At 48.9% G+C, this 16,974-nt stretch overlaps 1 protein-coding gene across 1 annotated transcript in view; it reads left to right on the forward strand.

Moving 5' to 3' along the window:
- LOC147631706 (myosin-1-like) overlaps positions 1-16,974 on the forward strand; it is an 89,612-nt gene that overhangs the window by 15,395 nt on the left and 57,243 nt on the right. Inside the window, exons 2-5 of the mRNA XM_086808218.1 lie at positions 14,805-14,906; positions 14,979-15,146; positions 15,277-15,433; positions 15,572-15,599. Coding sequence (XP_086664344.1) covers positions 14,805-14,906; positions 14,979-15,146; positions 15,277-15,433; positions 15,572-15,599 — 455 coding nt within the window. The remainder of the gene's footprint in view (positions 1-14,804; positions 14,907-14,978; positions 15,147-15,276; positions 15,434-15,571; positions 15,600-16,974) is intronic.

Consider the following 16,974-nt stretch of genomic DNA (forward strand, 5'->3'; position numbering starts at 1 on the left):
GGATGGGAGAGATGTGCATACACAGTTCTTGCTTGGAAGACCTTTAAGAGTCTTCCGGAGGATCGTAGAGCTGCATCCATTCAGCATCTTAAGGGCTCTCGCATTCGTATTGATCAAATTGATGCAGCTATTCCGCATGAGTGGCTTTCTGGGACCTTTCATGGAGACTATCATCCGAGTGTGTTGGGAGTTTTTTCGAGGATAGGCATACCTCTGCAGGTCATTGCTCTCATGGGCCAGGAGGCTACAGATTGCATCATTTACTCTATCTTACCTGGAGGGAGATTGAGGAGATGTAGTATGGAGGAGATCATCCTAGATACTAGGCTTAGTCTAGTGAGGATTGTTGGTCGTTCGGGGAAGCATTGGTTCATTGACCCTTCTCCTCAGATAGTGACTCATGGCTCTTGGTGTTTGTGGTTATATGGTGGCAGTCCTATCAGATATCTTTAGTGGGATCCAGGAGAGTGGGAGTGGATTGATGCCTTCGATCCTGTGAAAAGCCTTCCTTTTTCAGTTTCACCGTCCGGAATGCTAGGCTTCTCCTCACTCGACAGATGCATAGGATCCCTACTGTCAGGCCTCATTGGGAGAGCTATCATATTTCTCCAGTGATACAACGCAGATATTGGCATAGACTTTGGCACTCATACAAAAGGAGCCAGATCTGTCATTTCTTTTGGTTATTCTTACATGGTGGTCTCCCCACCAATCAGTGGAGATGGGTTTTTGGTGTAGCACCTTCTTGTCCTAGGTGTGCGGCAGATTTTTTTTTTTTTCCAAGAAAAGATCCTTTCATTAGTTATGTAAAAAACGCCCGTAGGGCTACAAAAGAGATCTCTCCTGCTCCTAACAGAGAGAAGAGCAGTGAATACATCATGGCAGCCCGGGAGACTCTCCCTAGGTGCTGCAAAATACAAACATCAGTCTAAAGGACTGAACGGCTAAATCATACAATGGGGGGGGGGAAGAGCCAAACAGGTGGCCTGTAGTGCCAACGGGGGGATCCCGTGTGTAGGGTGTAGAACGGGCCGCAGCGCCAAGTGGTATGAAAGGCCTGGCGCCGTAAGATCGCCTCATCCGAGTCTCCCCGGATGCGGTCGTACTGTCCTCGCAGGGTGTGGATCAACTCCTGCCAAATCCCTCGAACAGTCTCTGCTGGTGGCTCCAATCTCCCCTCAAAGGCCGTGAAGCACCGGGCCCTCCAGGTGAACCAGATGGTGAGGCTGCTGAGGAGCTCCCATCGTAAATCCCTCTCCTGTGTCCAGCTGGCGGACGAGTAATCCGGTGCCGGAACCAGGCGAGGCTGGCCCCTAATAAAGCTGATGGCCTGACTGCCCTGCTCCATCTCATAGCCCATAGCAGGCCCTGACGAAGTCGACCAAGCAGCGGCACCCCACGTAAACATACCCTCTGGAGAGAGGGGGGCCAGAATACGCAGCATCCGCAGCCAAATCTGCTGAGCCTGAGGGCAGTCCCAAAGGCAATGTCTCTGTGTCTCCATAGGGTGGCCGCATCGGACGCAGGCCGCCGGGAGACCGCTGTAAACAAGCCAAGTGCCAACTGCTGAGCCCCTGTGGGCGACCAGCCACTGAAAAGCCGAGATCCTGCGGGCCTGTCGACTAGCCCAGAGCCGAGCCCAGAAATCCTCCAGGAACTCCTGTGATAGTCCCTGCAATCGCCAATGCCCCGATGCCGCTGGAGAAACCGTCCTCCTCGCCGTCAAGATATGCCGTCCCAGCCGAACAGTATACTGGAAAAATGTGATCTCTGTGGCCTCAAGGGATGCATAAGGATCATGCCACTCGTACTCTCCGGGGTCCCACTGCAGCCGGGCCAAGGGGCGCGCTGCATATGCCCATATGCGCCAATCCGGGAGCACGTCAGCAGGGTCGGGGTCAATATGCCACTTCCGAGAAGCGGCAGCCACTACCCGAATCCTCTGAAAGGTGCACTCTGCAACCAAAGGCGACTCCACCTCCACTCTCTGGAGTCGGCCCTCATCCTGAATCTCATAATAGAGGCATCTGCCATCCTCAGTGCTAGCTCTGACAGCAATCAGGATCTCCAACTGTGTGAAGGCACCCATCCACCGTGGGGCCACTGGCTCGAGAGGTGTGAACCACTCCTCTGTAAGTGCCTCCCGAATATCATCCCTCATAATCAACCCCCCTCTGAAGTGACTCAGCCTCTCCACCTGGGTCTCCTCTGGTAGACTGCAGAAAGCCTGCCAGTCTCCAAAACTACGAGCTGGGCCTGCCGCTAAAGGTCCCCAGGCTAGACGAGGCCGAGAACCCAGCATATGACCCTGCTCTGTACGAACCGCTGGGCTCCAGATGAGCGGCTGCCTGGCCCGCTCCTCAACACAAGACGGAGGCCGCTGAGAGAGCCCCGGTCTCAGTAGCTCCCAAGCTCGCAGGATACTCAAAGCAAATCTGTCCTCCCATCCTCTACTGAGGCCTGTCCTCCTCATCTCTATGAATATCCAGCGAATCTCTGGTGCCCAAGTACCCCCTGCAGGAGGCGCCCGGGCCTGCAGTCGCTGCAAGAGGAGCTCTTTCCAAGGCTCAGCGCCTGGAAGCAACCCCCGAACAATAAGCTTCCCCAATAAGGCTCTACTCTGATCGACTGGATCTATAATGCCCAAACCGCCCTGAGCCAGCGGAAGTGTAATAACTGCCCATGCAACCTTTGCCCGGGCTGGCTGACCGTCCCGCCCAGACCACAGAAAGTTCCTGATCAGCCTCTGTACCTGGCTGATGCAAGAGCTCGAGAAAATCCAGCAAGACGTAATGTACCACATAGTCGCTAACAGCACCTGATTTGCCACCACCACCCTCCCAGCCAAGGATAGTCGAGCTGTACTCCAATACAATAGCTTCTTCCGAATGCTCAGAAGAAGCGGGGCAATCTGCTGCTCAGGTGACAAATCGAGGCCAATCTGGCATCCCAAATACCGCACTGCTGTGCCGGAAGGAATCCATCTAAAACCGGGGTCCGGACTCCATGCCGGAGTGGGAGCACTACTGATCCAAAAGGCCACTGTCTTGCGCCAATTGATCAATGCTCCCGAAGCTGCACTAAAAACCTGAAGCGACTGCTCTGCCCGAATAAGATTGGCCTCTTGGCCATGCAAAAATAAGCCCGTGTCGTCTGCAAACTCTGCATCAAGCAAATCCTCCCCCCGGACTGGGAGCTGAAGTCCTCTCAAACCAACCTCCTCTGCCGTCAAATACATACTCATAGCCTCCGCAAAGAAGAGAAAAAGGAAAGGGGCGAGAGGACACCCCTGACGGACTGATCTGGTCAGCTCAAAACTCGGCCCCCGACCTCCTGCAATCAGCACCTGGCTGCGAGCTGTGGAATACAGAGCTGCCACCCCTCTGATCCATCCTGGCTCAAAGCCCAGGCGCAGCATAGTGCCCTCTAAGAATCCCCAATCAACTCTATCGTATGCCTTCTCAAAATCGAGAAGCATCACGACCAAGTCCTCGCCAAGAAACCTAGCTCGGGCCGTCGCCTCCCAAAAAGTAAAGATGTTGTCAAGGATACTGCGCTCCTTGACAAATCCTGTCTGAGTAGCATGAATCAACTCCCCCAGGAAGGTGCGGCAGATTTTGAGACTGTACAACATTGTTTATGGGGATGCAGCATTGCATAGCAGATTTTGGGTTCTGTAGCCCAACTTATGGGCAAATTGAGTGGCCGAGCCATGCATGTGACTTGGGGGGCAGTTGCTTGGCTCTCCCAGTTCGGTCCACAGCTTTTTTATGAGGACAGTGGTATAGATTCTGCTATTTTCATTCGTAGAGGTATTGCCCAGCATGGTTTATTGCAGGATGTTCCTCACTCTGATTATACACCCCCAGATAGAGGATTGACACCAGTTGGGAGATTGTTGCCAGTATTACAACATGGTAGATCTGGAGAGCTAGATGCACGGAGGCTATTGAGGGTGTCCAGATTTTTGGGTCTCAGTGCATTAGTACTATATAGGGGGATATCATTCATACTCTTATGGCTACTTGGGCTCGCATTCAAGGGCCCTCTTGTTTTACGCAAGCAAAGCGCGTGATATTTATGCGAGAGTGGGACCATGGCATCTTCTTTTTCTCTAGTACCACAGGTCTTACATGGCATCATGATGCTCCTCAGTGGTTGAAATCACCTTACATATTGGGGTGATTCTATTCTTTTCCGGCTTATAGCTATGATTGTTGTATGTTTTTTTCATACTTAATAGAAGTCTCTTTCTGAAAAAAATAAAATAAAAAATAGCCAAGATTAGGAAAGTTTAGGATTTAAATATATGGCTAATGATTATGATTAAGCAAATTTGGCTCAGATTTGATTCAAAGATTTGGAGCAACTCTGAAAAGTAGGGTAAATGAATATTTTTTCAAGATTTTCAGAAATTTTCAAAAATACCGAAAGAAAGGATCAAAACTCAAGAGCTCTGATACCAATGTAAGAAAGGGAAATGGTGCACTCAACCAGAGTACCATGGTTTGTACTCATAATGGAATGGAACCTTTTGATCTTTGAATGATGATTCTAATGAATGCCTAATGATCCTATTTATAGGAAAAAGGTATGAGTTCGTAATCAAGTTGGTTTTACCTATTTTTCCCACAAAACATTGTCCAAAAAGTCATATTTTGTGTCCAAAGTATCCATTGGGCTATGTCTTGAGCACTTCTAGGAGCTTGTAGGGTTGTAAAATCCACTCTAAATTTGCTCCTAAATCTACCCATATATTTGCTAATGAGAATATCCATGTCTATGAGTATCGGGATTAACGGATGCACATGATAGAAAATGACCCCTTTTACATGAGGAGGGTACACCTCTTACAAATGTGCTCATGTGGAATAATGTCCAAGTGTGATGTGGTTGCATGCTCATGATCCTGGTCCTCTATTCATACCTTCAATGGCACAACTCTCAACACCCCTCCTTGGTGCCATGATGTATAGACTACTGCAAGGTGGTTGGATGAGTTACAAAAGATCCATTACTTCCCCTTAGTGCAACATGCTACTTAAGGTGGTCAAGTGTGGTATTACAATATGTCATCACTCTCCCTAGATGCATAAGTTACTACTCTTAGGTGGTCTGGTGTGATAAAAACAAAAGACTAGGTCTCCTCATTTGGTGACCTTTTAGAATCATGGGCTAAGGTGGTGAGGCTTATCGATGTAGCTTTGGTTTTAGAAGAGATGCTCGTCGGGGGTCTTCTTTTTTCTTGATGAAGACTCCACGTAGTTTGTTTCCTAGTTCTTTAGTCTGCATTCCTTCTCTGTGTGTTCGAGTTTGTTGCAGTGTCCACATTTGGGCTTGTGTTTGTGTCTACATTCGCTTTTGAAGTATCTATCTATCTATCTATCTATCTAAGTATCTATCTATCTATATATATATATCGTTTTCCTTACCACAGTGGTAGCATTCTTTTGTGTCCTTGTTGGGTAGAGTGTTTGTTCCCTTGTGGTACTTTGTGTTCCATTCTTTAGCTGCTTCTCTTCTTCAAGTACGGATGAAATACAACCCTCAAATGTTGGTTCAGGTAAATTCTTTAGAGTGGTCACTAGTGCACCATATTCCTCAGACATGCTTTTTAGTAGTATAGCAAGTGCATCCTTTTCGCCTATCTTTGCATCAATGCCATCCAATTGGGTCATTTTGCTTATGAATTGTGCTAGTGTTTCATGAAATTTCATCTCTAAGCCATAAAATTCTATTTTTAAATGGATTTCTTGATTTTTGGCCTTGGAACCAAATAAATTTAACTCATCCCATGCTTGTTTTGGAATCAATGTGATGAATAAGATTGGTGCCCAAGTGCAATCCAATCAATGACATGGCTTACTCATCTTTTTTAATCCAATCCTCAGTTGGATTAGCAAGTGCATTCTCCTTAATTAATTTCCATAGTTTTTTGTGCATGAGAAGATACTTCATTTGTGTGGCTGAGGTGTGAAATCCTTCCCCAAAGAACTTCTCAACATTTGTGATAGTGCTTGATGCCATTGCAAAGGTCTTATTGAAATTTGACTCTCGGCAGTGTCTAATTGCTTACAAGAGTAGCAATTTGGATGTTATTGCAAGTAGATATGTAGTCCCCACCTGCCCCTCTGCTGCCCCCGCCTACCCCATTTCCCTTGCTTCCCCAGCTGCTCCCGCCCTTCAGCTCCCACCTCTGCCCCCCTTTGTCTGCCCCCGCCTTTTTTCAGCATGAATTTTATCTGGATTCAAGTCGGCCATCCACTTTTCTTGATTGGTCTTATGGCTTCTTCTGCCGCAGCCAATCTCTCGTCACCCCCACTGGCCGGGAGAATCATCAATTTTTCACAAGACAAGCTCACCTCTCTTTAGTACGACATTGACCTTGAGGTCCAGACTACCCTTGTTGCGAGAGTTTATGGTTCCCACCCTTCTCGTTCACAGGCTCGTGAATGGCTTCTAGCAGCTCTCCCTTCGGAGCTGATTGTGCACTTTCAAGATACTCGTTTACTTGGTCGAGGCTTCTTCCAGGTGGACTTTCATTCTTCAGAAGCTACTTCTCAGGCTTTGGCTAGCAGCCCCTTTCCTCTTGGACCTAGGAAGATTTTCTTCTTTCAGTACCAGGTGGGCTTTGATCCAGTGGTGGAGGATCAGCCCCTTACCCCGGTCTTGCTTCGGTTCCCTGCTCTTCCTCGGTCCTATTGGAAGCTTTTAGCTTCCATAGGGGCATCCTTTGGCCAGGTTCTAGAGGTACCAATCCTCCCGAGCTCTCCCGCCTCAGCTTCCGCGGCCGTTACCGCCACTCTTGATGGTGTACCCCGGGTCCTTGTGCTTGTTCCTGATCCATCGATTACTGATGATCATGTTATGCTTCAGAGACATGACGGATCTCATTTCCGCCAGATGATGGAGATTGCAGGCAGACCTGACTAGTGTCGGATTTGTCGACAGGGTCACATTGCTAGAGATTGTCCCAGATCAAGGGGCCATGCTAGGAGGCGACGTGGTCCTGCCCATCAGAGGCCTTCTGCAGATGCACAGCGTTGGGTTGTGGTTAGGGATGGCAGGCACCCTCGGACCCCCGTACCTGCCCCTTCACCCACACTCCCTTCTGTGGAGCACCCTAACCCCTATGCAGCTCTTGCCTCACAGGATGTTGATCCTTTTTTGGAGGATGAGGCCTTGCAGGCACATGATCTGGATCCCTCACAGGAGGATGCTGCATAACAGTTACAGGATGATTGCACCCTTGAGGATGATGTTGCACATTCGCATTGTCATGGTACCTCTCTAGTTCTGAGGACTAGCCCTGGCTTTTCCCCGGAGTGGGAGAGAGAGGTAAGGTTTACATTGTTAGATTTTCCCTCCCTTACCTATGCGAGACGTACTTCCGCCTCTAAAGGGGGTCCTTCGTCGACCACGTAGCGAGAGCTATGCGGCCCTTGCTTTTCATGCGGAAAAAAGAAACCTTGCCGAAGTAAGCTCAGAAGCCTTTCAGTGTTCATGGGAAGCAGTGCCAATCTGGTCGTTCCTACTCTGAGTCTTTATGAGGATTGTCTCTTGGAACATTCAGGGTCTTGGGGGTTTTTTTCCGCGTCGACAGAAACAAATTGTAAAAACCCAGCTTCATTGTGTAGTCACAGGTGGACCTATGGATATATTGCTCTTGCAAGAGCATAAACTGGATGCTAGTCAGTGTGGGAGATCAGGCAAGCTTCTCTCAGGACACACCTTTTGGTCATCGGCTGGTGGTACCAAGGGTGGTGTTTGTATCTCTATTTCAGCTTTGATCTTGCCTTGCATCGTTGGACATGGTGTCATTTTGCCTGTGAGAGCGGAGTGGATCCTTCTTATGCAGGGTACTACCCGCATGGGTATTCTCAACCTCTATGCTCCTAACCATAGAGGTGAGAGGATTGCCTTTTGGAAATCTCTCACTACATTGATGCCTCTTGCCGACCATTGGATTATTGGTGGGGATTTTAACATGGTTGAGATGCCAACGGATAAAAGAGGTGGAAATGAGGGCTTGGTGCATCCTCTTGAAAGAGCGTCTTGGGAGAGGTTTATACTCTCCATTCATGGTAGAGATTGTTGGCATGAGGATGACATTTTGAGGAGTCCATCCACTCTTCTTTATTCATGGTCTAACAGGATAAGAGATGTAGGATGTATATATGCACGGTTTAGACAGATTTTATGTGGATGATTGGGTGCTTGACAGAGGTGGACATACTTTGATTGCTACAGGCACCTCCAAATCGGATCATTGCCCAGTGGTTTTATGTATTAGAGATCCGAATTGCCATGGATCAGCACCCCATGTACGCATCCCTGATCATTTGTTTTCAGATGCAGAACTATCGCATCGTATGCTTGATATTTGGAGATCTCATGACTTCTTACAGGCCTCTCAAAGTCTGGCCTCTGCTCTCTGTGATATTAGTGACTTTTATCACACATGTGCCCTGTCTAAGAGGCAAGAGGCCTTGGACTTAGAAAGGGCTATTAGACATACATTGGCTTCCTTCTTGCAAAAAGAGCACGAGAAACATCCTCATGCTCAATGGGTTGCAGATTCTTTATGTACTATTAGAGCCCATCACAATGTCGAAACTATGTCATAAGGGTGTGTCGTTCGCAGCAGTAATAGTTTACGAATCTTTTCATTACACGGGGAGACGGAGATGGAGTTGATTTAGCAGGTACCTCAGTACATATTATGCTCTATGCTGATGATATTGTATTAGTGTCTGAGTCTCCAGGTGGTCTACAGCAGCATCTATATGCACTCGATGATTTCTGCACACAGAGGGGTCTTACTGTGAACCTTGCGAAAACCAAGGTTATGGTCTTTCATACATCGAGACAGGGCAGGAGTTAGCTGACATTCACTCTCGCAGGATGCCAGGTGGAGGTGGTGACATCATGCAGCAGCCACACGCTTCACCATGGGTTCAGCAGCCAGAGCTAGATTGACACGGGGATATGCAGCATTGGCTATGCTAGAGAGACAGTGCCACCAGGCGCATTTTCAAGAGCCCCGGACGAAGGGGTGGCTATTTGACACATTAGTCACACCGGCATTGATGTATGGAGCAGCGGTATGGGCGCCCAGATTCAGCTTTTTTTTGTTCAGTACTTTTTCATTTTGTTTGGATGACAGAGGATACCCCACACAGGTACTCCGATTTGTCTCATAGGCCGAGTTCGGTCTTTTGGAAGACGTTAATAAAATCTTTCTTTCTTTCTCTCTCTCTCTCTCTCTCTCTCTCTCTCTCTCTCTCTCTCTCTCTCCCCTGCACCTGTAGCTGAGCATCTTGTAGGTCGCGTTTTCTGAGTCTCCCCCAAAGGGGAGAGGGTACCCTTGAGGGGGGACTCGTTCCACCAACAGCCCTCTCCTTTATCAGCAGCAACACATGGAAAGTAAGAAGTCTTTTGCCTCAGTCACCGCTTCACGATTACCGCCCATTCCTCCACCCGTGAGCAAGCCGACACCATGGGAAGCCTACCTCATGCAAGAACTAAAGAAACTCCAGGGAGAATTAGCAGCACTGAAACACGAGACTATCAAGAAAGATGAACAAATCAACGAACTGAAAGTGCAAGTGCAAGCCATGAAGACGAAGCAAGAAGAAGCACGAGAAGGACCCATACCTACAACACTACAAACAGAAACGACAAACCATGTTTCAAAGGTAAATTCAGTTAACTCACAAGATTTTGATAAAGAAGTCATATCAGCGGTCAAAGAAAAGGAACGAATGGAAAGTAACAAAAAGGTAATCAGAGTCGGTGGTCTTCCTCAAGGCTGGGATAGGGCAGACATAGCTCAAGAGCTTCGAGAAGACTACATATTAGATACAGATGTACTTACAGCACAACTGAGCAAAGTAGTCCCCTTCGTGGACTTAGGAGACCCTATCTCTATTATAGTAAAGGGTACACAGGCAAAGTCTCCTATATGGACAACAATGAGAAAATAGCAGTGATGAAGCAAACAAGGTCTCTCCAAGGGACAAAGGTATGGATAGCTGATGAACTCACCCCGCTACAACTCAAGAACAAATCGGCAGAGCTGAATAAAGTTAAAGAAGCAAGAAAGAATGGCAAATGGGCAATATACAGAGGAGGACAAGCAATCATTAAAGAATTCCGTACCCTACCCCCCTCAAGAGCAAATCCATCCATGGATGAAATATAGCTATTTTTATTTTGAACCTCAATTTCGAACTAGATGCAATAGAACCCATTGTAACTTAAACTCTTAAGAGTCTTAAGAGTTCATTTTGAGTTTTTTTTTTTTCAGTTTTATGCCTCTTTGGCATCGATACCCAGAGTGGAATGTAAATGGATGTACCTGATCTGTCCCATAGGTCGGATTCGGCCTCCCGTGGACGTTAATATAACTTTTTTTCTTTCTTTCTTTCTTTCTCTCTCTCTCTCTCTCTCTCTATATATATATATATATATATAGTGATAGATAGATATAATATATATAGTGAAAGTTGAGAGAGAGAGAGAGAGAGAGACTAGAGTGTGTATGTATGAGCCTTGAGGGAGGGAGAAATGAAATGATATATTAACGTCTCTAAGAGGCACAGAGGTGTAAATATAGCTCCCTGCACTCATCATCATACCACCGATTCTGGGGCATGCTCCCAGGTCTATCTGTGTGTGCAATGTGTGTATGATGGGGGAAGCTGCAGGTGGCGGCCGTATGTAGTAGAGATGATAGTTGGGTGGTGAGTGTGTCTAGAGGTGAGAGGGGATCCATCTGGAATAGCCCGTCATATACATGATGCTCATATATGTCTGCCAAGTCATGGGTGAAGTAGAAAGTTGTATGCAATGCCTGTGTGGGGTGCTGGTGTGGAGCTCGCTAGTGACAGTAAGAGGTACGTGTGATCCGCACCAATAGGACAGGGGGGGATGGTGAAAGATGTCACTGCCTGTGTGGTCTCCATGGACCCCATGATGTAGTCCACTGTGCTACCCCCCCTGATCGTGGAAAGCATGTCAGTGCTCTTGAATCCTGCCACTGTCTCATCCCGTTATAAATAACGAGATGGTGTCGCGCTCCCAGTTCAAGTAAGTGATGACCATATCTAGTGTCATCCGGCCCCATGTCCTCTGACACCCTGCAAGCTCCCGTGTCCTCCACCTCTAGTGTGTGCATCACCTTGGGGTGCTCGAAATCATAAATGTCGCACTAAGGGCCCTGTGTCCGTGCATTGAAGTCCCCCATAAGGAGGACTTCCCCCAGGTTGGAGTAGTGTATGATCTCATCTGAAAGGGCTGCATATGGTGACTCTCCCAATGGCCCTGTGTCCTCCTCCTTGCCTCTACTCTCATCCTCTGCTGTCATGGCATATCTCGATCCTCTAGGAGACAAGTAGCATAGAGCAATGTATAACACTCTGTCTGCTGAGAGCTGTAGTCTAATCCACATGTATCTAGCCTCCTGGTCACGTGCTACCACTTGTAGGCGCTCCTGTAGCTCTCGCTTGAAGAGTACCGCTATACCTCCAAATCCTCTCGATGTGCTCTGTCATGTGGTCCCCCTATATGTAAACTCCCATTGATAGCCCTCTACTTTGGGTAGCCCCCTCTCTGGGCTCTGGTGCGTCTCTGTAAGTAGTATGATGTCCCGTCCCTCCATGACCTCCTCCATCCTCCCAGGATGTGTCCAAAGTGCTCCATTGCAGTTCAAACTGCTATGTGTATCTGTGAATCTGGATCCTCCATAGCCGATGTCCCATAGGCCGCCTGGCACTAATCAATGGCCTTGCCATCAATGATGACACGGCCATCGCGATAGAATGCTCTCTTGCCCTCTTTCCGGGCCTGTAGGACTCTCGGCCATAGTTACCACGGAACGGGAACGTTCCGGGAACGTCGGATGCTAGAACGGGAGCGGGAACGGGAACGGGAGCGGATCGGGAACGTCGCGGAACGCCACGTCATATGACATGTCAGCATATGACACAAAAAAATGTAACTTTTTGTATACGGATAGCCAAATATGCTTCCTAGCTGCAAGAATCCCGGATCAGGCGCCAGTGGGCAGTGTCCCATGGCGACTGCCTCCCGCTCTGACAAAGCAACCTCGTGTATACACACATATCCAGGGTCGCGTGCTAAGTCTGCCACTATGCGAACGACCAAATGCCGAATCCCTGAGGTATCCACACTCCCGGGATCCAAGAAAAAATGAGCCAACTCCCAAAGTCGGCCTATCACGTGTGTCACCTCCAGATCACTCATGTGATGAGAAAACTCAACTGCCTGAGTCTTCAAAGTGCTGAGAGCGAGCTCTAGAGTCCAGTCCCAATCGCAAGGGCCACATAGAGGGAACGAGAAGGCCACCGCTGAGTCTAGTGCCTCCTCCCCGCGGGCCAGAGGTATCACTACATGAACTGGGATGGGTGCTGGCTCATGGGGGCCCTCTGCTCCAAAAAGCCGTGTGAAGGTATAATCAAAAGCCTCCGAGCGCTGTCTAATGCCAAGGCGACTCAGCCGACTGCGGATAGATGAAATCCGTGAAGCCCTAATCGGCATAGGTCTCCTCTGTGATGCTCGAGCGAGGTCAGTGCTCAGCGCTCTCCGGACTGCAGGTGAACGCCAGGGAACTGCCAGGGCCTCCCGGGAAGGTGAGGCGGGCGGAGGGGGAGGCGAGGGGGGTGGAGAGGGAGCCGTTGCCGAAACCGGAGCGGAGACGGGAGGAGGCGATGGTGGAAGCGAGGCGGTGGGAGGGGACGGGGGTGGGGGGGGTGAAGGAGGGGGTGCTGGCATCTCCTAGTCCTCAGTCGTCGCCGCGGGGGTCTCCTCCTGGAGGGGAGAAAAGCTGTTCCTCACAGGAACCCAGTGAGGCTGAGACTGTGGCTGCTGCTGCAGCGGTCTTTGGGCGTGCTGCTGTGGCTGTCTCCCTCGGCGGCGCCCCTGTCCACGCTGCCACTCCGAGGCCTCTGTGGCCTGAGCAGGTGTCCCAGAGGCAGCCTGCCGAGCCGAATCTGTGGGCGGGCCATCAGTAGCCTGCTGCTGTGGTGAGGGTTGGGGTCTCCTGCGAGGGCAGGCCTTGGCCAGATGGCCGACCTGCCTGCAAATGAAGCATTGATTCGGGAGGCCCGAGAACTCCACTCTCTGATCTATCCATCCCCCCTCTATCCTAGGTAGCTGAATGACCTTAGGAAGGGAGGAGATGTCAGACACCAACACTCTGACCGAAGGTAGCCCAGCTGCTCTGGCCACCACTGAAGCAGCTGAGGGGCCAGTCTCTAGTACCGAGCCCACCAATGCTCCGAGCCTGGGGAGGAGCGGAAGATACTCCCGGCGGAGTCCAGGGAAGCAAACTGTAACATGAAAAAGGCGCTCTCCCTGCTCCGCTGCTGGGTCAAATCCATGCTGCCAAGGTCTGAAGAAAGCCCGAGCACCCCTGATGTCAAGGGGACTCATGGCAAGGACCTTGGCAACACTCTGGGCGGCCTCGAACTCGATCTGGTAATGTCCACGGCCCAATAGCTGTACGTCCAGGATCTTGCCCATATCTGCAAGAAGGCGGGCTTGAAGAAGATCCCGGATCTCCCCTCTGCTGGGGCGAGTGCCGACTATACGGCAGATGGTGGAATGTGCCTGGAGGCGTTCCACCTCTGCGGCGAGGCTCGCTTCCTCTTCTGGCGAAAGAGAGAGCCTGATGGGGGTATCCTCAGGGGCGGTCGAGGGGGCTGCAGAAGAATCCCTCTGAGGTGGGGCGGGAGGAGCCTCCATCAGAGTCTGAAGCTGTGGCGAAGGCGGAGCGAATGCGATACCTGCAAGAACCGAGCTGCACGCGAAGGGCGGAGAGGGAAGGCGGGAGGATAAAAAAAAGAAGGATCCCCAGGGGGCGGAAAAAACAGCAAAAGGTGGGGGGGGGGGGGGGGGTAAGGCGGCGAAGAAACAGCAAGAAGGGGGGGCGCGAGCAACGCGAAAGGAGAGGCGGTGGGGGGAGAGAGGGCTGGCGGGCGGGCGGGGGGGGGGGGGGGGGGGGGGGGGGCGGGGCGCTGACGAGGGGAGGGGGCGCGAAGGCGAACTGAAGGGGGGGGGGCGCGCTTCAGCGCGAGAGAGGGAGAGAAAGCGAGGAGAAGGGGGGGGGGGGCGCGATGGCGAGAAGAAGGGGGGGGCGCATAAGCGCTGGCAGGCGGGGGGGGGATAGGGCACGAGGGAGGGATGGCGAGGGGCGAGCAGCGCGAGCAGGGGGGGTGACGGCGGGAGCTTCAGCGAGCTCGGCTGATGTCACTCCTCTACTAGTAGATGTAGAGATATATTAACGTCTACGGAAGACCCCAAGGGCCTATGAGACCAAAAGCAATACAATGGTACCATGGATATACTGAGCCATGGAAAACTGAAAGAAAAAGTAAAATGAAAACATCTGAGAGAGAGAGAGAGAGAGAGAGAGAGAATGAAATGATATATTAACGTCTCTAAGAGGCCATGATGGCCTATGAGACCAAAACTGAGAGTACATCTGAAGTTGGTGTCTCATCAAAGAGAACAACTAAATGAGACTAAAAAGTACAATAAACTGATTGTCTTACAGTTAGAGAGAGAGAGAGAGAGAGAGAGAGAGAGAGAGAGAGAGAGAGAGTTTCTCTAAGGTCTACTAGACCAGGCCAAACATCAATAGTGCAACTAATCACAAAAACCAGAAAAATAAAATAAATAAAACAGTAGATATGTAGAAGAGGCACTCATTTCCGACAAGTAGCTTGAGATGGAGGCCTTGATTAGCCTTGAACATTGATTTCTGATTCATGCTTGTGCAGAAATCTCGAGTATGGTGCTTAATCTCTGAAAATAAGTGGACATTGGGGGTTGTACAGTCTACGACTCATACAGAAGCATATGTCAGCATTGCAGTTAGCAAGGTATGATGGTGGATCTCTGGGCCCAAATATTACAGGGATTATTTGCACTTATATAAGGTGTGGTGTCTGCAGTCGCATTTCAACCCTCAGGCTCAACTACTGAAATTACCATTCTCAAAGTTGTTACCATCCAATCCTGATATTCTTCAAGGAGTGGTTGATCTCATACAGCTAAGCTATCTAAATGAGCCAGCAGTTTTGCATAATCTTCGCTGCAGATATGAGCAAGAAAATATTTATGTAAGATGACAGGATTGAAATTGTCTCAAACTGAAATGAAGCAAATTGCTTTCTGTGATTTTGGCTATTTTTAAAACGCTCTTAGATCTGTGTACTGAACAATTGGTTTTGGTCGTACCTCAAGGTGTAGACTAAAGCTGGACCTGTGTTGATAGCAATCAACCCTTTCAAGAGGGTCCCCTTGTATACAAGAGATTTTCTCGAATCTTACAGAAGAAAGACCAAGGAGGACCTTGCACCACACGTGTACTTGACAACAGCAAGTGCATTTAGTGCAATGATGCAAGGTGTGCTTGTAGTTTGTGCTTTTTCTTCAGAATAGTGTAAATGCTGGTCCGTTTGAAGTAATAACACTTTGAGAAGCCACAGTACCATTTCATGCTTTCTAACATCTCTAAGGCAGTCCTATGTTGCAACTTGGGCAGATGGAATCAATCAATCAATCATCATCAGGTACACCATGCAGCTTTTAATTTGTGCACCTTTCAGTCCTCAAATAAATATGAGAGAAAGAAAGAAAGATTGTTATGTCTATGAAATACCCAAAGGGTCTCTGAGACCAAATAGCTGTTACATGTGATTCATGATTAAATTGGATGCCAAGACAAGATGAAAAAAGTAAAAGACTAGCTGCCGAAAGGAGGATAGACAGGGCCAATGTACAACGTAGACCCCTTACAATAAAGTAGGCAGCAGGAGAACCTCCTGTGTCCAGAGTAGCTGCCGAAAGGATAGACGGGGCCCAACGTACGACGTAGACTGTGTGTGTACAGTAAAGTAGGATGTGTGTGTGTGTGTGTGAGTGAAGGAAATAATAAATCAGCAATTTTCTTCCATATGGTCCTGTGATGCATTCCCAAAGGATAGGAAGCCATAGCCTGGGGAAAAGATAAAACATATCCCTGATCATCCACCACATCTTGTATATACCGAATTCCCAATTTAGAGAGGTTGTATGCTCGGATTGGTTCCTGTAAGGCAAGTGGAGTGTCAAAGATGGCACTCCAATGAATACTTTCCTGTCTCATGGAATTTGTCCCCGAGCAATTATTAGGAGCCCATTTAACTTTTCTTTTCTACCAGTTCCTCCTATGGCTCCTATGGATCGGCTTATGGATTGGCAGTTGCTTTCCTCCACTACAGGCACTCATCCTGTTCCTCTCCCCGCTCTAACCTCCATTAAAGCCTATCATTTACTTCAGCCTGCTCCATGGATCCAACAATATGGCAATTCTTTATGGCATATAAGGAAACCCCTTTCATGGTGGAGGAAGAATATTCGAATGATATGGAAAAGTAAAATGCCTTTGAAACAAAGACTTTTCCTCTGGAGATGTTTGACAGGTACATTGTCAGTGGGGGTTACACTTGCAAGACGCCATATTGCATCATCCACCTGTCTAAGATGTATGGCTCTTTCAGAGACAATTCCTCATTTGCTTTGGCATTGTCCTTGTTCTAGGATCCTCCTCAGGCGTATTTCTGATTATCTTTGCCTTCGCTTCCCAACTCATAGATTTGGGAAACATTTCTGGCTCTTTGGCAGACATCTCAGAACTTTGTCCCAATACTCACTTTTTCTATTTTGGGTGAGATATTGGGCCCTATGGACCATCTGGAGTGAACACAATTTTGCATATTTGGGAAGGCACAATCTCCAATCATATGAATCTTTCCGAGCCTCATTGCGACAGTCTGTATATGCTGCTTGCCTTGAGGGTGACATGGATGCATCTTGTATTCAGCTTTTCTTCGAGTGCTTTTGATCTTTGGATATTCTCCACTCTGGAGAATATGATTATGTAAACTTTCTTGTGTGCTTCCATTA

Source organism: Cibotium barometz, chromosome 14, assembly GCF_041138505.1.
Source record: "Cibotium barometz isolate CiBa-2024 chromosome 14, ASM4113850v1, whole genome shotgun sequence".
Lineage (NCBI taxonomy): Eukaryota > Viridiplantae > Streptophyta > Polypodiopsida > Cyatheales > Cibotiaceae > Cibotium > Cibotium barometz.